The sequence below is a fragment of the Ips typographus genome, linkage group LG4 (genome assembly GCF_016097725.1).
Source record: "Ips typographus isolate SLU linkage group LG4, UJ_Ityp_2.0, whole genome shotgun sequence".
Taxonomy (NCBI): domain Eukaryota; kingdom Metazoa; phylum Arthropoda; class Insecta; order Coleoptera; family Curculionidae; genus Ips; species Ips typographus.
In genome coordinates this window covers 5965500-5990781 of record NC_138425.1, presented here as the reverse complement: position 1 = coordinate 5990781, position 25282 = coordinate 5965500, and the positions used below count along the sequence as shown (strand labels likewise).

General features: G+C 38.9%; 1 protein-coding gene across 1 annotated transcript in view; it reads left to right on the top strand.

Annotated features, from left to right (window-relative positions):
- Positions 1 to 25282, top strand: part of dpy (fibrillin-like protein dumpy) — a 160720-nt gene that overhangs the window by 63816 nt on the left and 71622 nt on the right. Inside the window, 18 exon segments of the mRNA XM_081978698.1 lie at positions 371 to 487; positions 7371 to 7502; positions 8371 to 8583; positions 8640 to 8795; positions 9303 to 9545; positions 11949 to 12202; positions 12264 to 12630; positions 12705 to 13599; positions 13655 to 14505; positions 15276 to 15569; positions 15628 to 18624; positions 18681 to 18834; positions 19071 to 20680; positions 20908 to 21754; positions 21816 to 21991; positions 22053 to 22976; positions 23504 to 23641; positions 24391 to 25179. Of these exon segments, the coding sequence (XP_081834824.1) occupies positions 371 to 487; positions 7371 to 7502; positions 8371 to 8583; positions 8640 to 8795; positions 9303 to 9545; positions 11949 to 12202; positions 12264 to 12630; positions 12705 to 13599; positions 13655 to 14505; positions 15276 to 15569; positions 15628 to 18624; positions 18681 to 18834; positions 19071 to 20680; positions 20908 to 21754; positions 21816 to 21991; positions 22053 to 22976; positions 23504 to 23641; positions 24391 to 25179 (11157 nt within the window).

Sequence of the window (25282 nt, the reverse complement as noted above, 5' to 3'; positions counted from 1 at the left end):
CTAGTAAACTTTCGAAAAACAATTAGAACCGACATGATTGCTAATAAAACTCGTTAAGTGGATGATCGCATTTTATGTTTGAATACGAATCGAAATCCACTTTATTGAGCTTTTTTAGCTCGGTAATTGTATGGGTTTTTAGCAGAGTGATTACATAAATTAGTAAACTATATTACGGAAGAGCAGGATGTGAAGAAATTGCGTTTTCTTCAGTTATACGAAATGACCGCTCAACATTGAGATTATTACTTGTGAAGCCTAATTAGACCAGCAACGTTGGATGATTTGATTCTGACTGAATATTCTCTGCTCTTTTTTGGTGATTGATAGCGACTCTATATTGACTGAACTTCTGTTTTTAATTTTTCAGACGAAAACGAGTGCAAGTACCGTCCCTGTGACGTATTTGCACACTGTACTAACACACTAGGAAGCTTTTCTTGTACCTGTTTTCCTGGATATCACGGAGATGGTTTTCATTGTGAAGGTAAGTGGAATTGTCACGTAAACTACAACGACAGGAAGATGTAAGTCAATCCAAAGTTGGCAGGGCAATAACGTTGTTTTAACGTTATTTTTCTGAGTGGTAACATAATAAAAGTGACCATAAAATCAGTTATCTTTCTGAAGAAAGTACCGTCTTATCTCGCGTTTAGGTCGTAAACATCACCGCACCATCAAAAAAGTTATCGTTATCGACATCAGGTCGTACGCATATAGTGACCGAATGTGGGACGCATCTTCAAAAAATTTCGACCTACGGACATTAAGATTCACGATAAGTACCGGACGAAGGTACTCGTAAGTCAACGGAATAATAATACAATGTACAAATTTTTCGAGCCTCTGGCCCGATATGAATCATTGTACGTAAAGGAAATCGAAGAATGAACCGTTCATGCATTGAATTTTGTGTGCGTTTAGGCTGAGGTGTCTAATGGTAGACCAGATAAGAATTACAGCTAATTGGATTCGTGAATTTGTAGCAGAGACCGACATTTTACATAACGTGAGCCCGCGAGGAATAAGTCGTGACTTGAAGTTCACGATTTCAGTTTGTAAAGTTTCTTCGGCTTTAGGCTATTTTTCTTCACACTTGCAGATGAAGAAAAACAAAAGATTCGAATTCGCACCAAAGCACGTTGGAGAAGATTAATGGTTTGGCATGGTCCATTAATGGAACATGAATCTCATTTATCATTCGAGTAATTAAAATGTGAAAAGTGTGATAATTCGCGAATTTCCTGTTCATTAGAATCAAAAGTGTATCTGTTGATCTCTGGTAGTAAATCGCGCATTAACGCAACTCTCCGGACTATTAATTAAACGATCCTAGGTGTGCGCACATGTCTGCTTGGATTTTCGTTTTTTCCTCTTCGCAGCATGCTCATTGCCATTAACTATCTTTTTGCTCTTTCATCGTGCGCTTCTTACTTTTATCAAGTCCACTTAAATTTGCATTTGTTTAGGTGACCAAGTATATGAGGCCACCGCACAATGACAGGTTTTCTTTGGTTCGTAACTTATCTTAATTGACTTCGTTTTTCTATAAAAAATTTATAAAGGGTAGTAATTAAATACGGATAAGCCGTGTCAAGAGTTGTTTAATTATGGGGTGGTACTCGAAAGCTTATTAATGTTCATTAGCAACACTGGATTCCTGTTAGTGGTTAATGATTCAACGATCAGATTAAACAGTCATTTGCACCTCCCTTAAATGCCAATCGACGGATAAGCGGGTAGATTGCTTGGTTATAGTTTGAAAGGAATCAATGATTTTTCATTAGCATTTACGTTTTGTGACATTTGATAATAATAATAATAATAAAGCCATTTATTCCGACAGATGTATACATCCACTTACAGGAAAAAAACTTACTAAGCTAAACTAAACTAATCTAAACTAAACTAAACGGAAAAAACGAATACAATAAGGCAACAGAATGTCACCTACAATAAGAAGTTTACAAAAATGTGCATTTCACTAAAATTAATGTCACAAAGATTACTCATACTGTTAAAATTCTTACACATTACAGTATAGGACGTTAGATGAGGGAGTATCAACATGAAATGTTACTTGATGTCTGGAGTTTAAACGTGACACGTGAAAATGTACAGATGAAAGCAATAAGGGACAGTCGATCAGGTCGTGCATGAGTTTGTACAGACATTTCACAGAATGAACAGTTGTTCGTTTGCAAAGGGAATGGATCGAAAATCTTGTTAGGACTTCATTATAATCAATTCCGCGGTCGGGATAGACTTCGTCTTCGTTGAAAATTAAATATTTCAGAAATCTCTTTTGCACAGATTCAATTGAATATTCGTGGCACTTATAGATAGGATGCCAGATGATACTGTTATATTCTAGTTTGGATCTTACAAGAGCAAAGTGGAGTAACTTAATTGTGGAACTGCAGGAAAATTTTCTACAATTTCTGATAATAAAACCAAGGGTCTTCATGGAGGACCCTAAATAATAATAAAGCTGAAAATGTATTCAATAACCAAATTTTTTGAGAACTTTTTACAACTTATTACCTTTTAACCTGATGGAAATGTCAATGCAAACCAAAATAGTTCTCACTAAACATTTTGTGCAGTTTGCTCGACCTCGTCAATTCTAATTACCTGAACGTGTGACTGGAAATATCCGTTATTAAAGTGTCAAGAATATGAATTTCTTTTGCGAGAATCGTTTATTTATTCGAAAGAATTCCGCGATAACTTGTCAGTCTGCGTAAATATCTACTTTTTGTGGTGTTTTTTCCTAGAATTATTGAAATACATTACCATCAGTCATTATTATATCTATTTGATTTAGTGATTTTTGAAATATATGTAACTCGTTAACTATAAGTGAGCATTATGAAAGAGGTTACGACTTCTAAACAGTGTGGCTGCTATTCCTGTTATGTATTTTCTGAATGAATATGAATGATACGTTTCCAATCCGTCATTGATAATAATACCTTCATTGAGCATACAATACTGATTAGCATTAATTCGTTGGTAGTAAGCAACTCCCTTTGCACTGACATCATCATCGCCGTAGCGAATCGTTGACCTATAGCAGGATATTCCGATGCAGATATACCACTGAATATCAATTAGACTGCAGGAATCTCTACTTTCCGACGTGACTGCGAGTATTAAATTAATTTTCCGGGCAATACACGTCGTTTAGCAAAATTGCTGACAGACGTTCTCGCTAACAGTAAAATTGCATAGGAAGAAAATAATTAATTCTCACTCGCGGTTCTACAAGTCGCAGGGAAAAGGAAAATTAGTGACTGGAATGTATCTATGGTTCGTGAAGATGCTAATAGGCTTGATAACATGCGTGGCAATTGCCTGGTTATTAAGTGGTGTAGAGTCCTTTTCCAAAACGACCACAAACGTTTAATTGATGAGTCTTGGGAATGTTTCCTATCGTTTGGAACTGGAAGTCAAGATACAATTTTATTGCCGTAACTACGTGAAAAAAAATAAGGAAAACTCATTTGGCTAATGGACTAGTGCGTTCCAAGAACTGTTGATTGTAGCGAGTCTAAATTCCGTAAACATAATCACGTAACCGTTACGGCAAGTGGCAGAAAAAGATCGCCTCGTTATGTCACAGAATTATGCTCATTTTCTCAATGAAACGGTGTATGGTTATGTTGGATATACAGTTGGAGAAAACAAATCCACAACTGTTTATTCAATAGAGTCGGCTCATTGCACGCGTTTCACGCCAAGTTAAAAACGTTTGAGCCGAATTGATATTGTTATTAGTTTACGATCCGAACACTGACCAGATGTCGATGCTAAAGATTGAAGAAAAACCCTCTCGAGTACCGCAAAACAATAACAGAATTACCGTAAACCGTGATCGAATGTTATGAATATGTTTGGTCGGTACCGCTATTACTATTATAACATAAGGAGGTTAATTTCTGCTGCCGATCTACGAGTACCTCCTGCAGGACATTGTCTCCGGGTGTTTTGATTTACGCGATTTCGACCAAATTGGCCTTGCACGATCTGGAATATAAATCTCTTTAGAAATGATCCGTTTAGGAAAATGATATGTTGCGAGATTACTGTTAGAGTTGGAAAACATGATTTCAGTTAAGTGTGGGAATCAGAATCCGAGCCAAAACAACAACGCAATAGTTGAAACGCTGTTTGATCTATTAACTTCAGTTAAAGTTAATTCTTTGGTATGAGAAGTTAGTCGTGAGAAAATGGCAACTAGCTATCATTTGCATGTAGAAAAGTGTAGTAGGAATGCATGTTTAGACCAATTACTCTGTCTTCTCTATTTGAGGAGTTAATATAGCGTAATATGGTAGTAGACTAATTTGCTGTTCAAATGTACCTGGAAAAGTATAGCAAAAACATTGTGTGAAAACATAGATACAATAATTAATCTTCATTAAAACTAAAGCAAATATGAGTGTAAAAAATCGAAAAGAGGCATAGAAAGATATCAAAATTACAAATAACAACAAAAAAAAACGGATAGAGAAACATTTTAGCCTATAATGTTCTTAAAAAATAGAAAAGGTTGCCAGATAACTTTCGACACAATTTTAGAAGTTGTTTTTAAAACAATGTGGACAAAGTATTAAATCTTATGATCAACTCTAAAAAGCTCATCGATTATTTTCTTTGATTACTGTAAATGTAATATAGTATTATACAAGGTGTTCCTTATTAGGAAAGTAAAGGATGTCAAAGTTGAAAAAATAATATCGACTTTTGTAAATATCTGCGGAACCGTTTGTCGGACTGAGAGTAACTTAAGCATTAATAGTTTCCTAGAAAAGGCAGTTTTTAGTGTAATTCAGTTGATTTTGAATAACACAAGTGCAAGGGTTCTAGGTTGACAATCTTTTTTTTGTCTCTAACTTGCAGCATAAGAAAAGTTAGTTTTAATAATCTTAAAAAAAATTCAATATTTCAACAATTAACTAGCTACTAACAGTTGCTAAAGAACTAACAATTTCAAAATTTTCAACATTGATTAATTCACTTTTTAAACTTTAAAAAAACCTTTGAGAAAAACTATAAAATCAGTAGTTTTTGATCATATATCATTTTCTTCAAAAACTATGAAAATAGTACGAAAGGAAGGAAATGACAAACAGTCTTCTCCACAATACTTTATTATGACCTTAGATGGTAAGGTCTGCTCAACAAGTTTCGGTCACATAAATGACCATCTTCAGGAGCTACAAGAATAACCTACTTTACATGGTGTACCAGAGGTTTAATGTTTAATGTTAAAAAACGAGATGTTAAAAAACGAGAAAACATACCTTAAATCGGTCGATCAATGTGTGAAAAAAAGACAGTAGTCACATTGATCTCCAGTGTGACTCCACTGAAAGAATATGGACTACTACTTCTTTCTATAAAAATAGTAATTTTTGATGTAGATTACTTCAAGACTCGAGAAAATGTCTCTAAAGCATCCAGTGACGTAGAAGTTAAAATACAAAAAAAAAAACATTGTCAACCCAAAATTTCCGCCACTGCCCAGTTAGAAAAATTACGTCACAAAATGACATATGACATAATAATCTTAAACGTTAACTTAACGGCCGAATGTCACATCATTATTGACGTAAATTGGTTCGTAATGAACGGTGATGTGTTACCAATAATGACCACAAACGGCAAATGTTTTAAATGTAACGTCCTGTAACGTTTCACAGGGCTCAATAACGTTATAAGACGTATTAGGACGTTCCTTCTTAATGTGATTTTTACTGAAAAATGTTATAGTCATAGAACGTTACCACTAGATGTTGCGGCGACGAATCTAACGATTGAGACTTAAATATCATTGTCTAGTCGTATTTTACCGTTATGTCAAATGTATGTATTGTCTAACCTAACTTAATGATTTTTTATCATTTATTTACTGTTATTAACTAACTTTGGTGCTTCTGTCTGTCTGCAGTTTTACGAAAAAATTAACCAATTTTCCCACAATACATCAGAAAACAAAGTATAATTTTCAGAAAACGTATTCAATGCAGTTGCTGCTTGTGGCATAAAATAGACAAACACTTTCTTTCTTTTACTATTCGTTACATAATAGTTCTAAGGTAACTAATAAATCAAAGTATTTGATAAACTTTCCGTGTTTCTAACCCACCTTGAGTTGATATGAATCGTTACTACTAGCCTAAAAATCTAGTGATCATTTCACACCACAACACCCATTATCCGACACGCAATAAAGCGGATAGAGACTATTTTACCGTATTTTCTTGGCGGCAAAATGGAAATTGTTATTACAGCAATGTGAATTATGGTTCTCGGAATATTGTTGCTAGTACCATAGACGTAATGGCTTGTACTCATGGCAAAAGCAAAGTCGTCGGGCGATAATAGCAAAAGATCGTGAGGGAGGCGCAAAATTTACTGTTGGCAAACCAGACGATTCCGTAATGATGATGCAACTCTGCATTGCCATGAAGAGAATTTTTATCTTTCGCGAAACTCGAGCCTTCTCTAATAGTTATCGGGCAAAGCCGCGCCGCCAATAATCATAATTAACGATAGAGCTTTCCCCCCCAATCAATTACCGGCTCTAACGTAAAACAGGACAGATTTGCAATTAGCTTAATAAGGCTACTTAATGGCACGCCCAACGTATTAATATATCAAACTGAGAGGCGAGTGGCTTCAGAACAACTTCCTTTCAGCTGGAACTTGGAGGTAGGGGCGTTAGCTCCTAAGAATTTTGAAGAAAGGAAAACGTAGTTATCCGAGCCTGCAATGTTCTAGTTAAAAGGCTGTGGCGAAATGTAATAGCGCCTTGCGTCGGTCAACTCATAAAGCTTCTTCTTCTTCTAGAAGATCAACGGCCTTACAAGATCAATGAACTACTTCGCGAACTTGTATTATCGTAGTACGGTTGACGTAACTTTTCACTATTAGCCTACTAGTTTATATCGGCGATTCAGTACGCCGTCCTTCTTCTATTATTCCAATTCGTTCTACGACACTTTTTCTCAATCCAAAATTTTCTGTCGGTCACTAAAAGGAATTTCTACTATCAGGTCATATTATGATGACGAAGTAAATCTAATCAAGAAGTTAACATGCTCGGTTCAATTTTGATGTTATATTTAGATTAACTAGTTAGTAAATCAGATTTACCGATATTAAGCACTTGTTTACATTAAACGAACATTTTAAGGAAATTGCCTATCAAGTAATAGTCATGTAACTGAACTGTTGCTTGTAATCAATTTAAATCTGTCTTATAGCTTTAATATAAGTTAGTCAAATGTGATGACTTACTTTATTTATTTCCATAAAAATAACAGTTACAAATGTATATGCATGATGCTTATTGTTTTTAGATATTAATGAATGTGATGATCCGAACATCGCCGGTAGATGTGTGGAAAATGCCGAATGTTGCAACTTACCAGCTCACTTTTTGTGCAAATGCAACCCAGGATTCCATGGTGACGGCGAGGTTCAGTGTCTAGGTAAGTCATTCAGTTCAACACTTTGTATATCCTTTAAACAGTAATGAGTTGAAAGTTTAATTTTACTTTATTACTTCAACAAGTTATTCAATACTCATGGATACGATCGAGTGATTGGCAGCTAGTTTGATCTTTTTATGAATGACTTCAGGTCTATGCACGCTAGTATTATTATCTTTGGGTACTCCTATTCCACCAAGAGATCAAATGTCGTGGTCGTAGTTGGCACTCTCTACAAAAGTTATTTGTGCGGTAGATGTAATTAAAAACTTCATTGCCGGTTTCCTTTGGTTGGACACGGATTTATTTAACTATTACTTTCAGCGGGATCGAAGACGATAAAATTATTGTTGGTGCGTTGAACCTGATGAGAAGACAAGACAACGAGCCAATTTTTTACCACATCGTGTGTATGCATGTGTATGTGTGATTCAATACGCGAATTAAAGTTGCGCTTTTAAACTACGATTATTCATCCAGCACAAGAAAAATTACCTTTTCTTAACGAGCGTCTCCTCAATATAGTCGTCCTACGCCGTTAGAGATACCGATGGTTTATAGGAATACGAATGTACCTGTCAGAGTGGTCTTTCTACAAGAGAACGGCAATTACTCGCCATTTTTTTCTCAATCTCTAAAAGCGAAACAAGCGGGAGTATTCACCCAACTGAAACACGTTCTCCTGAATGGTTTACATGATAACCGCGAATAGTAGGCGAACGATTCGTTTTGGTTTGCAAAATGTCTGTCAGTGCACTTGCATTTTTACAGCAATAACAATATTGACATTAGTATAGTTACTTTATACTCAAATCAATGATGTAACAGTTTTAACCCAGTTGACCTATATTACAATTTTTTAACATAGATGTGGATGAATGTCAACAACCCAACATCTGTGGCCAGAATGCCCTCTGTCAAAACACCCCCGGAAACTATACTTGCTTGTGTCCTGAAGGATTCCACGGCAACCCCTTTGATGGTTGTGTAGACGTAGACGAGTGCAACCAACTGGGAGCATGCGGACCTGGAGCTACCTGTACCAATTTGGTTGGAGGAAGACAGTGTCATTGCCCTCCAGGTGATTTTTTTCTCCAGTTATTTATTAGTGGCAGTGCAATATTTGTGTTGATTTAGGTTACGAAGGAGACCCATACACAACCGGTTGTCTAGATTTGAACGAATGCTCACGAAATCCATGCGGACGAAACGCCCTTTGTTCCAACTTGGAGGGCAGTTTCAAATGCACTTGCCCTCCCGGATTTATTGGCGACCCACTCACAGGCTGTTCAGGTATTATTTCCAAATCTAACCTCACCACTTTAATGTATATAAATAGTGTACATAATATGCTGAGAAGCGAGTTAGTTTTTGTACAAAGTGATCGTTCATGTATAGTGAAAATTACCCCTGTGTGAAGGGTGGTTTTCTTTTTGTAAAACACAATTACACGGATTTAAAACCAGACACTAAACTAAAAAAAACTAACTGGAAATTAACCCTAACAAAAAGGAAAGCAACCTTCCCGATAGGGTAACTAACTCATCTTCATATGCATAATATCACAATCACACACCTTTCTTGGACGGTAGCTGATTGTAGTATTTTTGTAAAGTATTGCAAGAAATATTTCCGGAAACAGTACTACTTTGTTACAAAGTAGTTTCTATGTTTTCTTTGCTTGTGAACAAGCTTAAACTTTAAAAACCACTTTTTGCAATATTTTATAATTATACTGCAAATGCAAATATTGCTCAAAAACAACTAACTCTAACCAATTGGTGTGACGTATATGGATAGACGTGGACGAATGCGCATCGAATCCCTGCGCATCGACGGCGTCCTGCCTGAACAATAACGGAAGTTACGCGTGCGTGTGTCCCGACGGATACACGGGATCGGCGTCCGAAGAATGCGTAGATATCAACGAGTGCGGACAACCGGGCGCTTGCGGGATTAACGCAAAATGCATTAACCTACCCGGGTCGTTCAAATGCTTATGTCCGCCCGGATTTACCGGACAGGGACAGCATTACTGTGAAAGTTAGTGCGCATGTTTATTTCTGTAGTGCGAGTTAAGAAGGAAGACTAACCAAACCGAATAAAAAAGTGTGTTTAAAGTATCTTCAGTGATTTGGCTTCTAGCAAAGTATTAAGGAATTTAAGGGACAACCATATTTTGGATACACTTTATGCAATTGTCGGATGAACACTTGGTCTTCCTTCGTAACAAGACCGTAGAATGTTTGGATTTTAATCTGAGTAATGATTAGCATGATTATTGACGAGGCTTTAGAGTGATGCAAACTTGTAGTGATTGTCAGTTGAACTTAAATACAATTGGGTAGTTTCCTAAGCTTAAATAACCAAACCAAAAAAACACTAAAGTTAGTGTCTGTACAGGGTGCTGCATTTTCGATGGTTTTACGGGGTACAGAGAAAACGGTAATAGATAGAAAAAAAGTAGCACACGTGTTCTGATCTCTTTTTCTGAGCTGAGATGACTGGCGAAAAGTGGGCGGCGCAAACGTCTTTTGTTTCAAAGATTTTTGAACCTCTTCAGTATTTCATTTGCTATTAAAGTTATCAAAAAAGGAAAAACGGTTTCCGGTAGAAGTTTTGACGTAGAATCCAATGGCGTTGTCAGTTTTTTTTCTATTACGTTTAGTTTCTGACATGTGACAGTAAGTTATATTTTTTTAAATGGAACACCCTATATATTTTTAGTTCATTTAATTCTGTTGATTTTTACTTTTTCAACGGTGTATTAAAACATATAAGTTTGTAAACGTTAATCTTGGTAATTAGAAAAAAATCGTTTCCTTAACAAAAAAGTGCTAAATAATATGTATAAAAATATCCACAGTCGAAACCAAATTTGGCTATGTTCATATTAACATGTTACATGTCGTTTATAAACAGTTTTTTCAACTTCTACCTTAAAAATAGTAGAAAATAGAAATGTCCACTTTTCTTATTAAAGCGACGGTAGAACTGTTTGTAACTTAGATTTTTTAATAAGATTTATTATATTTTCTGATGTGTTAGTTTATATGATTTCCGATTTTGTTTGGCATTTTAGATATTGGCCTTTTTTTAGCTTAGCAAAGGTCTTTTTTTAAAATAACAGGATTAACCTCTACAAACTTATATGTTGTAATACACCGTTGAAAAGGTAAAAATCAACAAAATCAAATGACGTAAAAATATATAGGATGTTCCATTTAAAAAAATGTAACTTACTGGCATATGTCAGAAACTAAACGGAATCGAAAAAAACTGACTGCGCCATTGGATTCTACATAAAAACTTCTACCGGAAACCGTTCTTCCTTTTTTGATAACTTTAAGAGCAACTGAAATACAGAAGAGGTTTAAAAATTACCAATTTTCGAAAACCCCCCGTATCTCTGAAACAAAAGAAGTTTGCGCCGTCCACTTTTTGCCAGTTATCTCAGCTCAGAAAAAGAGATCAGAACACGTATGCTACTTTTTTTCTATCTATTACCGTTTTCTCTGTACCCCGTAAAACCATTGAAAATGCAGCACCCTGTACACTCTATAATAATTAAACCTGCAAGATTTTTCTTTAATTACAAATAAAAACTTGTTGAAACTATTCTCCAAAATACTACAACTAATTCAGTCAATAATCTTGCAAACATTGCAGTATTTGTATCAATGAATGGAATGCTTAGCTCCGATTAGCTTACAGTCGTAACGTTGATATACTAATAAATTAAAACTCGAGTACTCAGATTTGATACTTTGATATAAATCGGAACTTGTTTCGATACTTAACCTAACTGTACAAAATCGTTTTTCGTCGAGCACGTCGAATTTAACTAATCAAACTTAATCGGTTACATCCGTAAACGATTAATTTTATGTAAATGTAGCTTCTAACTGTTGTTTATAGCTTCCACTTACTAATTTTTCCACCTCGAACATTTTTATTCAAATTTTATTTTCGGGAGTTCGCACACAAGATCAGTCTCAACATACAGAGCCCCCCATTCATCTGTACATTAAATATTCATTACCGTTGTACGGTACCACCACAAGTACCATCATACACACTTTCATACACTCGTTTGTTTATTTGATTTGCTGATGTGCTCTAATGAAGACTGTTCAAAGTGTTGCAGATGGGCCCAGAACGTACCTTTCCACATAACCACTTTAGAGCGTTGTTAGTACCTATAAAAAGCCTTTACTGTACTGTATACTTGTGTAATATTTGTATTGCATCCTTTTGTATTTTATTAACCTTATATATTTTGCCTTGCAGAGATTGTAATTTATATCTGTTTCAGCCTGGTTGTTGTTAGTTTGTTGTCTTTACCTATTCTGTACTTTGCAGTCTGTCTTCTTTTGGTATGCCTCTAGTGATTTTGTAGCTAATCTTCGAAAACACGTTTGGATCAACTATTTTATAAACTCTTAGATGTGAATGAATGTGAACCAAATCCATGCGGACCCAATGCCGTTTGTAAAGATACAATAGGCAGCTACATTTGCTCGTGTAAGGAAGACTACACTGGAGATCCATTGCACGGATGTATTGATATAGATGAGTGTGCCGTTATGGAGAAACCATGTGGTATTCACGCTATTTGCGAAAATGCAGTTCCTGGATACAATTGCATCTGTCCTCAAGGCTATAGAGGTAGTCCAAAACCGGAAATTGCCTGTGAGCAAGTAAGTCAAAATAGACAAAAACTGTTTTTGTACGACAAACTTATTACCAATCAATTCTTAGGTTGATGTAAACGTACTCTGCGAATCCAACTTTGACTGCACTAACAACGCCGAATGCATAGAAAATCAATGTTTCTGCCAGAAAGGTTTCCTCCCTAAAGGGTCGATTTGCGTGGATATTGACGAATGCCAAAACAAAACCAATCCATGCGGACCGTACTCAAAATGCTTCAATTCACTGGGCAGTTATCATTGTGAATGTGAGAGTGGTTACGTGGGGGCACCCCCTATGGTAGAGTGCAAAGCACCCTGCGAAGATGTTAAATGTGGCAACCACGCATATTGTAAACCGGATGGCAACGAGGCTTATTGTATATGTGAGGATGGGTGGACTTTCAATCCTAGTGATATTTCCGCTGGATGTATTGGTGAGTTTGTCAATCAAATTGTAACAAATTAAAGCAAAGAATTTATTTTTATAAAAATGTTTATTAAATTGCAGATATCGATGAATGTGACAAAGTCAACGGACCAAGTGGAAGATGCGTCGAAAACGCCCTTTGCACCAACCTGCCTGGTACTTTTGCTTGCCAGTGTCAACCAGGCTTTACAGGCAATCCTAACAAGCAATGTACAGACATAGACGAGTGCTCCATGCCCAATACTTGTGGACTTGGAGCTATTTGCGATAATCTACCTGGAGGTTACACTTGCAGATGTCCTGAAGGAACTATTCCAGATCCAGACGCTAAAACCAAATGCAATGAAATCGTAACTTGTCGATTGGATGCTGATTGTCCTGGAAACGCTTTGTGTGATGGTAGGAGACGTTGTTTGTGTCCAGAACCAAATATCGGCAACGATTGTAGACATCCTTGTGAAACTGTTAATTGTGCACCAAACGAAGAATGTATGCTAGTTAACCATGAAGCGGCCTGTATGTGCAGTTCTGGTTATGTAAATACAACGCAAGGGTGTACAGATATCGATGAATGCGGCAAAAACCCTTGTCCTTCGGGCGCCATTTGCAAAAACGAACCTGGAACTTTTACTTGCCAATGTCCAGGTGGAACATCAGGAGACGCTTACAGGACTGGATGTAGCCGAATTGCAACTCCGGGTTGCTCCAACGAGAATCCGTGTCCATCTGGAGAACAATGTGTTTTGGACGAAGACAGTTCTCAAGGAGTTTGTATTTGTGTCACTGGTTTCATCAGAGATGCTACGTCTGGAAAATGTAAGGATATTGACGAGTGCAGCGAGTTGAAAGACAAACCAGTTTGTGGTGTTAATGCTATGTGCAAAAACCTGCCGGGAAGCTATGACTGTCAATGCCCACCAGGATTTAATGGAAATCCTTTCCAGGAATGTTTAGAATGTAACAGTCCAGCATGCAGGTATGTTACACTTATCTTATAGAATTCACAGTCACGAATTGAAATTTCTTTACAGGTGTCAACCTCCTTACGAACTTAAAGATGGCAATTGTGCCCTGGCTAGTTGCGGACCAGACAATTCTTGTCCTCAAGGTGCTGAATGTGTTACCATAACAGGAGGAGTCAGTTACTGCGCCTGTCCTAAAGGCTTCAAGTCTCTTTTGGACGGAACTTGTGAAGACATCAACGAATGCATGGAACAACAGCAAACTTGCGGTTACGGTGCTCTTTGCGTGAACCAACCCGGATACTACGAGTGTAACTGTCCGGAAGGCTACGGCGGAGACCCCTACAACGGACTGTGCTCACCAGCTCAGAAAAAGTGCCTCAGCGACAAAGAGTGTCCAGAAAATGAGCGTTGCGTCCAACCAGGCGAATGCGTTTGCCCACCACCGTACTTCACCGACATCTCAGACGATAACAAGTGCAAAAGTCCTTGCGAACGCTTCCCTTGTGGTATCAACGCTAATTGTACACCAAGTGACCCACCTTTGTGCGCCTGCAAGCCTGGATACGAAGGTGATCCTCTTCAAGGGTGTTTGGACGTGGACGAGTGTAAAGAAGAACCCTGTGCCTACGGAGCTCATTGTCTCAACCTCGAAGATGGTTACAAATGTATTTGCCCTAAAGGAATGACCGGTGATCCTTATAGAGGCGGGTGCATTTTGGATACACCAGGAACAGTAAAATCCGAGTGTCAAACTGATAAAGACTGTGTGAAAATTTTGACTTGTCAAGACGGGACGTGCGTTAGTCCTTGTGCTGGTGTATCGTGTGGTGCAAATTCAGTATGCAGACCTGAAAACCATAAAGCAATTTGTCAATGCTCTCCTGGATATATTCAATCCAAAGGAAAGTGCGTTTCTGGTAAGTCGATACCGTTTTATGCTAATTATCTTTAAAAATCAGTAGATAACTACTAGTAGTGATCATTGAGCTTGATTCATTGGATTTTGGCTGATAGAAAAAGAAAATTTCTCAAGAGATATGGATTTTTGCTACACCTGAGTAAGTCAGGTGTAGCTTCCATATTATCTGTTACATAATTGTAAGTCGACTCCTTTAACCTATAGAACCATACAGGGTGTCTAAAAACAGTTAAAGTGAGAGAAAAACTTGTGCAAACAATTTTACTTTTTACTCATTCTGGACACCCTGTAATATATGTATGTAGAAGATACAAATGTATTTGAATGACAGATAGAAACCTGCTGTCTGTTGAATGGCTTAATTCAAGATTAAATATAGATAGATCAATCAATATCAGAGATAAATCAATATTTCTTGAGACACGGGATGTTAATTGAAAAACGTCCTGAGATATGGACTTAAACAACACTTCTTTATGTTAAAACAAAATAAAAAAACAATATTTCTCAACTGAAGATTACTTAAAAATTCAACTACTTAAAGTAAAAGTAGTTAACTTAAAAGTAAACGTTTTTAAAGTTAGCAAAAATTCAATAAGTCAAACCGAATCACAGTCCAAACCGCATTAAAATCATCTGTTGATTGTTTTGATATGGCGAGGTCATAAAGATAACTAAGAAAATCACTGTCCCACAAAAACAAGCTACAATAATTTGAATAAAATTTAATTGCAAATATGGACATCTAAACTTTATTACCTTTTTTAGTCTGTGAAGACTTCACTTGTGCTCTTGGAGCTCAGTGTATTCCCACCTCAGACGGTCCGACCTGTAGATGTGTAGAAGGCTTAACAGGAAACCCATTTCCCGGAGGTTTGTGCACCAGAGACTTTTGCTCCTCAAACAATCCATGCGAAGACTCTAAAGTATGCATCAGTGGTCGTTGCAAACAACGTTGCCAAGGCATAATATGTGGAATTGGGGCCCATTGCGAAAAAGACAACGGCAAATGTATTTGCGACCATAATTTAGTTGGAAACCCTGATGTTGTTTGTATGCCTCGTAAGTTTAATTTTGTTTTAATTGATAACTGATTGTTAGAATATTTTTATGGTTTCAGCTAAAAGTGGACCAATATGCGAACCAAACTGTGGTAGACATGCACATTGCGAATATGGCCTCCTAACTTCCAATCAGTGCGTTTGTAATGCCGGAACAATAGGAAATCCTTATGAAAGTTGCTCTAAAGAAACTGTGCAAGAAAGAAAGCGGTGCTCGCCTGCAGCTTGTGGTGCCAACGGTGAATGTCAAGAAACTTTCAATGGTATTGAGTGCGTGTGCAAACACGGTTTCACCGGTAATGCCTACATAGAATGTAAAGACTTGGATGAATGCAAAACCAGCGTATGTGGTGACAATGCTGTCTGTATTAATACAATAGGAAGTTATGACTGTAGATGTAAAGAAGGCTTTGCCGGTAACCCGTTTATAATTTGCACCCAAGTACAAGGAGGAGTGTGTAAAGAGGCCAGCAAATGCCAATGTAATGAAAAAGTTTTGTGTCCTACCGGATATTCATGCAAAAGAGGACAATGCAGAAACTTATGTGACTCAGTTAGATGTGGCTCTAAAGCAGTATGTGATAACGGAAAATGCATTTGTCCTCCTGGCTATGTTGGTAACCCTAAAATTGGATGCAAAGCTCAAGGACAGTGCGAAAGTGATAATGACTGCAGCAACTCAGAGATTTGCTTCCAGCTTGGAAAAGGAGTAAGAAAATGTGTTGATGCTTGCAGTAAAGCTCAGTGTGGACCAAACGCTTTATGTGTAGCATCCAAACATCGCACTTCATGTATCTGCAATCCTGGCTACAAAGGCAATCCTGGTGACTTGAAAAATGGATGCCAGATTGAAGAACGGATTCTACCTAAAGAGTGTTTAGAGGACACAGACTGTAAGTTTGGAACTATTTGCGCTGTTGATAAGAAGGGCAACCAGCGTTGCATTAATCCATGTGAAACGGTTGCTTGCGGAACTTATGAGACTTGCAAACTTGATGTAGCCGGTCATCCTACTTGTGCCTGCAAAGATGAATACTTGTGGAATCCTGTTACATCGGCTTGCGAAAAACCTTCAGTACCAGAATGTAAACATGACACTGACTGTAAAGCCGCAGAAAACTGCCAGCCCGACGCTTTGGGGATTCTTAAATGTGTCTCAGTTTGTGCTCAATTTACATGCCCAAACAACTCAGCTTGTGTAGCTGCAGCTCACCGAGGACAATGCGAATGTTTCGACGGTTATTCTGGAAATCCAAATGATCGAAATGGGTGCCAATTAGTGCAACTCGATCAGTGCACATCAGACTCGGGATGTGCGGAACAAGAAACATGTAGAAAACCACCAGGAGGAAATCGCAAAAAATGTTTGCCAGCTTGTGACTTAGTTCAATGTGGAACCAACGCTTTGTGTGTAGTAAACAACCATGTTCCTAAATGTCAATGCCCACCTGGGTCCTATATTGGAGACCCTCTAGTCAGCTGCGAAGCAGTACCTTGCGTATACAATATAGACTGTCCAGAAAATCAGCTTTGTAATAGAATGACCCACAGTTGTTTCGATGTTTGTGACGAAGATTCATGTGGTACTAATGCAGTTTGTATTGGACAAGATCACAAGGCAGTTTGCCAATGCCCACCAGGTTACAATCCCAATCCGGTGGCTGAAGTTGAGTGTGTGCAAGTAGACGCTTGTAAATCCAATCCTTGTCACAGCACAGCTTTGTGTAAAACCACATCAGGGAAGGGGTATAAGTGCGAGTGTCCTAAAGGAACTATTGGCGATCCTTTTATATCTGGATGTAGACAGAGAGAGGACACTTGCACTAAAGGCAATCAAGACTGTCCTCCAAATCTGGTATGCACCCAAGGAAAATGCATTGATCCTTGTCTGACCAAAACTTGCGAACTTAATTCGGTTTGTACCGTTGTAAACCGTACTGCTGTTTGTCAGTGTCCTACCGGCTATAAATCCACAGAAACTGGATGTCTCAGACAAATTTCCCTCTGCACATCTGATAAAGAATGTCACAACGGTGTTTGCATTGACAGAGTATGCAAAGCAGTGTGTAGAAACAACGAAGACTGCCTCCAAGGTGAAAACTGTCTAGATAACAAATGTGTCACTCCCTGCACTGATCATAGTCAATGCGATGATACTCAAGCTTGCAAATCCGGACATTGTATGGTGGGTTGCAGAAGCGACAAAAACTGTCCTCATAACCAAGCGTGCTTAAATAACCGTTGTGAAGATCCCTGTGCCAATAAAGAAACCTGTGGTCCTAATGCTCAATGTTTCTGTAAAAACCACAAAGCAACCTGCGAGTGCCCTAAAGGTTTTGTCGGAAATCCTACACCAGCACAGGGCTGCATTCGAGTACCTATTCTATGCGATCAACGTCAAAAGTGTTCAACAAACCATCAATGTTTCAACGAACAATGCACTTTCAAATGTAAAGGCAATAGCGATTGTGCTGTGGGAGAACGTTGCACCAATAAAGGCTGCTTGAAAGTCTGTTTTGGTGACAGCAACTGCCTTACCGGAGAGATTTGCAAGGATGAAGTCTGCCAACCTGGTTGTTCAAGAGATAGTGACTGTACAGCCTCTCAAACTTGTATTAAAGGTGCTTGTAAGTGCGGTCCTGGATTTATGACATCACCTCAAGGCTGCACTGATATCGACGAATGTGCTAGCAACCCTTGCCATCGTAGCGCCGTGTGCAGAAACGATGTTGGGTCTTACAAATGTTTCTGCCCGGAAGGTCTCATCGGAGATCCTTACACCAGCATAGGGTGCAGTGGACCTGGACAGTGCAGAAGCGACAAGAATTGCCCAGAAACTTTAGTATGCAAACGGGGAAAATGTCAGGATCCATGTAACAAATGCGGCAAAAACGCTTTGTGTGCTGTTACAAATCACCAACTAGCATGCGCTTGTCCTCCAGGACATTTGGGAAATCCGTTCGATAAAAATTTGGGTTGCTTCAAAGTGGAGTGTATAGAAAATGATGACTGTCCTACTGAACGTTTCTGCAACGCTCACTCTAATAAGTGTTTAGGTAAGGGTAGCACTTATTTTAAAGTTAAAAACTGATGGAAGTGTTGTTGATTGCAGATCCTTGCGGTTTTATTGACTGTGGAAAGGGCACTTGTCTATCAGAAAATCACGATGCAGTTTGTTTGTGTGCTGAGGGTTACAAACTAGTCGAGGATAAGTGCGTTAATGTCAACGAATGCGAGGAAAATCAACCTTGTCATCCCACTGCAGAGTAAGTTGGCTTTAATAAATATTTAGATAGAGAAGAAGGAAGAACTCAAAAATGTTTTGAGTGATTCAGTGTAACTAAGAAAGAAGTCCAAGCTTCCAGTAGTTGTGTTCATTAGGAATAGATTCAGCAATAGTTAGCACTGGTTGGTTTTTTACAAACATTGAATCACCAAAGACAATTTGTTTATACCTGTATAGTAGGTAATAAGTTAATAAGCATAACATTTTAAATTTCAGATGCATTGATAGTGATGGAGGCTTTTCTTGTATATGTAACGAGGGTTTAGTCGGTGACCCAATAACGACAGGATGTCGTAAACCAGGCGATTGTTTGACCGATTTTGACTGTCCCGCGTCTGCGTATTGCGACAACGAAATTTGTCGAAACCCATGCGAACAACCAAAAATATGCGGTGCCAATGCTAAATGTATCCCCGTCGCTCACAAAGCCACTTGCAAATGTCCTGAGAAAACTCGAGAAGACTCGAACGGCGCTTGCGTCCCTATCGAGTGTTCCGACAGCAACGATTGTGCAATGAACAAAATTTGCGTCGATGCCAAGTGTGAAAACCCTTGTGCTTTCCCGAGTGTTTGTGGACAAAACGCCGAATGTACACCTGCCAATCATCAAGCGGTTTGTTCCTGCAAATCTGGTAGTACTGGCGACCCTCATTTGGGTTGTATTGCTGTGCAGTACTGTGCTAGCACTAAACAGTGCCCTCAAGGTCTTAATTGCTACAATGGGATATGTACATCGTCGTGTGCAGGCCAGAGAGATTGTATTTCAGACCAGTTGTGCATTGAAGGGTATTGCCAGCCTACCTGCAAGTCCAATTCTTCGTGTCCAGATTTTCAGTTTTGTCAGGACAGTATTTGCAGACAAGAAGTACGCTGTAGAGCTCACAACGACTGTGACCATACTGAAAAATGTCTGTCAAACTCATTAGGTCAACCTGATTGTGTGGACGCTTGTGAAGGTGTAATTTGTGGTAGAAATGCTGAATGCGTATCTTCCAAGCACTCTGCTCAGTGCAAATGTAAACAGGGCTTCAAGGGCAACCCTAACAACGAAAAAACAGGCTGCCAGAAGATTGAATGCGAAACAAACGAGCAGTGTTCCAGTGATAAACTGTGTGATCAAAACATGTGCAAAATAGCCTGTTTAGTACACAATCCTTGCGGAAAGAACGCTTTATGTTCAGCGGAAGAACACCATCAAGTATGTTACTGCCAACCCGGCTACACTGGAGACCCATCTAAAGGATGTAACGTCATTGACTTTTGCGCTGATGAGCCCTGCGGTCCCAAGGCCCTTTGCACCAACTCTAGAGGTTCATTCAAGTGCCAGTGCCCTCTTAACATGGTAGGAGACCCTTACAATGATGGTTGCAAAAAGGCCGTAGAATGCACCGAAGATTCAGAATGCCCTTCAGCAGCTCGATGCGATAACAAACTAAACAAATGCAAAAGCGTGTGCGAAGCATCTTCATGTGGATCAAACGCCGACTGTATCGCTGTAGACCATTCACCACATTGCAGCTGTAGAAATGGTTATGAAGGTAATCCTGACGATAAAGTCAAAGGCTGTAAACCTAAAGTGGTCAACTGTAAAAGTACCCAAGACTGTCCGGCTAACACTTACTGCCACGGAAATCTTTGCAGTCCACCCTGTAAAAATTCTGGTGAATGCCAGACTGACGAGCAATGTCTGGAGGGACAATGTTTGAATCCTTGCTTGCTACCGAAAGCCTGCGGGATAAATGCGATCTGCGAGGCTTCCAATCATGTTAAAACTTGCAAGTGTCCCGACCGGTTTACTGGAGACCATGATGTGGAATGTATTCGATGTAAGTTATGTATTTTATGACAGTTTTTAAGTAATTTAGTTATTAAAAAAACATAAAGCTAAAAGCTAAAAGAAAGTCCTTGTTGAAGACAAGAGCTATACTTTAGAGATAGTAGCAAAAATTAAGTTTCCTCAGTGATATAATTTGTTACAATTTTACTAGCGTCGTAGACTAGATTATAGACATTACTTTAACTGAAAAAACACTAATTTTACAATATATTTCAGTACCAATGGCGTGTTCGTTATCAACTGACTGTCCAACCAACTCAACCTGCAAAGACAACATTTGCACACCTCAGTGTAAATCCGACCTGGACTGCGCCTTTAATGAAAAATGCCTGAAAGGCGGTTGTATGCTAACTTGCCGTGTGGACAACGACTGCTTCTTAGGTCACATCTGTTTACGGAACAAATGCATTTTCGGTTGTCATGTGGACGAGGATTGTGGCAGTAGCGAATCTTGCAAGGACAACAAGTGCACAAATCCTTGTAGCTCTGACACTTGCGGCCCTAACGCGCAATGTTCGGTAGTGAACCATCGAGCAGTGTGTTCATGCGCAGAAGGTTTAGTGCCCAATCCTTCCGCTAATGTGGGCTGTGTTAGAACACCAGCAGCTCCTTGTCTACAAAACGCTGATTGTCCTGGTAGTAACTTTGTTTGCAAAGAAGATTTCTGCAGAAGTATTTGCGCATCAGATTCGGGTTGTTTGAACAATGAAAGATGCGAGAACGGAGTCTGTAAACCAATCTGTCGGAAAGATGACGACTGCAGAAGTGGGGAAATATGTGAATCACTCAAATGTACCTTAGGATGTAGAGGAAACTCAGGATGTCCGCAAGACAAGTCCTGCATCAACAGCAAATGTGTTGACGCTTGCAGTTCTTCTACATCTTGTGGCATTAATGCCAAGTGTAGAACGGTTGAACACAGAAAGGTATGCGAGTGTCCAGCTTTATTGGAAGGAAATCCTTTCGAAGGTTGCAAAAGAGTTTTGAAATTATGCAATTCCGAAGAAAATTGCGATTCGGAAGAAACTTGCACTGAAGGAGTTTGTCAACCAAGTTGTAAAACGTAAGTCAAAATATAGTTTGGAAAGTGTTTTAGAGTGAAAACTATATTTGTTCTTTTCTAGAGATCAAAACTGTCTGGCAAACGAGCGTTGTATACGAGGATCTTGTCAAACAGTTTGCAATTCTGACAGTTTCTGCAACTCCAATCAAATTTGTGAAAATCGTTTGTGCATCGTGGGCTGCAGAAATGACTCAGTGTGCCCACTAAACCAAGCTTGTATAAACAGTAAATGTCAAGGTAAGTGGTTCAGTTTATACTTTTCTCCTGCACAAAATGTATCTTGTAATGTCCAACACAGATCCCTGTAATGGTTTTGCCACTTGTGGAGTTTGCGCTGAGTGTAAAGTCACCAACCATCTAGCCCAGTGCAGTTGCCCTAGCAATTTTCTGGGTGATCCTCTAGTGTCATGCGTTCAAGCTGCTACTAAATGCAATGATCACTGCGAATGCGATGGGGCAGGTTATTGCACGAAAAAATGTAAAACAAACACTGAATGTTCTTGTGGGGAGACTTGCCTTAAAGGACAATGCAGAAATGTGTGCTCTCCCCAACTTGGATGCGCCCACGGTCAAATCTGCTCTAATGGAGCCTGCATTCCGGGTTGTAAATCCGATATTGACTGCGCCAATTCAGAAACGTGCAGTAAAGGAAAATGTGTCAATTTATGTAAACAACCCTTTGCTTGTGGGAAAAACGCTCTATGTCGAGTGTCAGAACACAGAAAGTTGTGTTTATGCCCGGATGGTTACCAAGGAGATCCTAACGCTTTGTGTTCTCCTTATCAATGTAAAGACGACAAACAGTGTGAACCAAACAAAAAGTGCGACAAAGATGGTATTTGCGTTAATCCTTGTTTAGAAAAAGGAGCTTGTGGAGCGAATGCTCAGTGCAAAATTATCGATAGGCAAGCCTACTGCTCGTGTCCTCCCGGTTATATTGGAAATGCTTTGGTGGAGTGCAAGCAAGAAGGAGTACAGGCATGCGCAAAAAGTCCCTGCGGACCCAATGCTAAGTGCAAGGCAGTGGGGGAGGACAGTTACGAGTGCAGTTGCTCCCCCGGATGTGTTGGAGATGCTTATCGCGGTTGCGATTGCGATGCTAAAACGGTCAGCGTATGCAAAAACACTCTATGTGGAGTTGGGGCTGTATGTAAAGTTATTGGAGGAAAGCCCCAATGCGTTTGCCCGTCTAATAAACCTGCTGGAGATCCTACCATTGAATGTAAGTACACATTTCCTATAGTTCATTAGAATGTGTTTTTTATGTATTGAATTTGAAGATGCATGCTTTACATGTTTTGAAACATTTGGTCTTACTGAAAGCATAAAATTGGTGTTTCAAACGTTTGTAATCTTCTACATGTAATTGAATTATTTAAAGAGTCGTATCATCTTTGGTTTGTTCTGAAGATTACCTGACGCCAGAGTATTCAATTAGGTTTTCAATAGCTTTAACTAGAAAATCTGTGACAACCACCAATGTGGACAGGAATTAACATTAGTAGTATTTACTTTGAATATATAGAAATCGGAATTGCATACTAAGCAAATTAAGTTAATGGCCGAATTAGTTTCTTTTTAATAACAGGAGATTCGAAGTTGAAGTTACTGTCGAATATTGATGTCACTACCAAGTTTCTTGCATACTTCTGATATTACTACGTTGTTGATATGTATGCTGAGAAATGTGATCTTTTAAACAAAATTAATACAACTTTAGTGATTCTTATAATTTTTGTTTAATTTTAGGTTCATTAGATAGAAGCGCCTTGGACTGTAGAACAGAAGGTTGTGGTAAGAATGCTGAATGCATAAGAGAACAGGCATTCTTTGTGTGCCGTTGTAAACCTGGATATTCCGGCGAACCAGATCAAGAATGCCGGAAGGGTAAGCCCTTATTTGACATCACTGTCACTGTATTAAATTATTTGTGCGCTCCCTATCTAGTTCATTATTGTGTATACAGTACAAAAAGGCTTTTTATCTTTATTTTTTATACAATATCTGAATCAAACTGGCGGAAACTGTATAAGTTGCAGAGAATGTTTGATTCTCTACAATCTATAAATCTGCATTTGTTTATAAAGTTTTATGTACTTACAACTGCTAATATTGTGGTAATTTGGTATTAATTTCGTGTAAATACCTCTTGTAAAATAGTAAAAATCCCATATGTGGAATGTACACTTCAGGGTTCCAATCTGTCCGTCACACACATTCCTACATAAAATTCGTATGTTGTCCCTATCACCCATTTTATCATTCCACACACTAAATTATTTTAATTTTAATCACTGAGTGCTCTGGATTTAAGAATTTCGTGACAGGCGCGTGCCCATAACGCGCTGCGGGTATGATGGTTGATACGTCAGATTGGGAACTATGAAAGGAGCATTCTCACACATCCTCTGTATCCGTACGATAATTTTCCGAATTGTAAAATAGCTCTTAGTGTATAATTATCCGGCTAAAAACCGCTTATGTAAATATTCGCAGCTTGAGATGGCCTCTTTCATTTCTCTCATCCTCTGACTGTCTTGGTCACACCCGCATGCGTTTGTATACTTATTGTAAATGCAAAGCTCCTTTCACGGTTTCTATATAGCTTTCTTTTCTTTTGTCCTTCCACCCCGTAGCTGCTGAATGTAACAATGACCTAGACTGCTCCGACCAGAAAGCCTGCATCAACTTCCAGTGCGTAAATCCGTGCTCTTTGAAGGGCGCCTGCGGTGAAAATGCTCAATGTAAAACCGTTCAACATCGACCGAGATGTTCCTGTCCCGAATGCTATTTGGGTAGCGCCCAGACCGGATGTTATCCGGATCCAAAATGCTCGCAAACCCAACCAAGACCCGCAGGTCAGGCAGTCTGTTTTACCGATTCAGATTGCGATAACAAACTGGCTTGCGAACTAAATACTGGAAAATGTGTCAATCCTTGCGAACGTCAGGGGGTGAAATGCAAAGATGATAAAAAGTGCCAAGTCCACTATCACAAACCAACCTGCGTGTGCAAGAAAGGTTTCATGGTCAATGAAAGGGGAGAGATATCTTGTGCCCCAGAAAAAGCTGAATGCTCCAACGACACTCAATGTCCAGACAATAGAGCTTGCATTGACCGATTATGCCAAAACCCTTGCACCGCCAGACCGGAATCACCACCTTGTGCTCCTGATAAAGGTTGTGACGTCGTCAAACATAAACCCACCTGCATCTGCTTGAAGAATTGCAGCCCCTCGCTTTCGATTTGCTTGCGAGATAGTGGCTGTAGCGCAGATCAGGCTTGCAGGGCGTTCAGATGTGAAAACCCCTGTGACACCGCCAATTGTCCGGAAAACACTCCATGCAGAGTTGAAGACCATAAACCAGTTTGCGAGCATTGTCCACCAGGATATAAACAAGACCCTAAATACGGATGCTTCAAAGGTAAAGATAACCCCCGGGTGCGAGAAAGATCTACCTATATTTTGCAATCAGTAATCAACCTATCTATTCTATGCTACGTCTGTGCCTTTCATCCCAAAAAAAC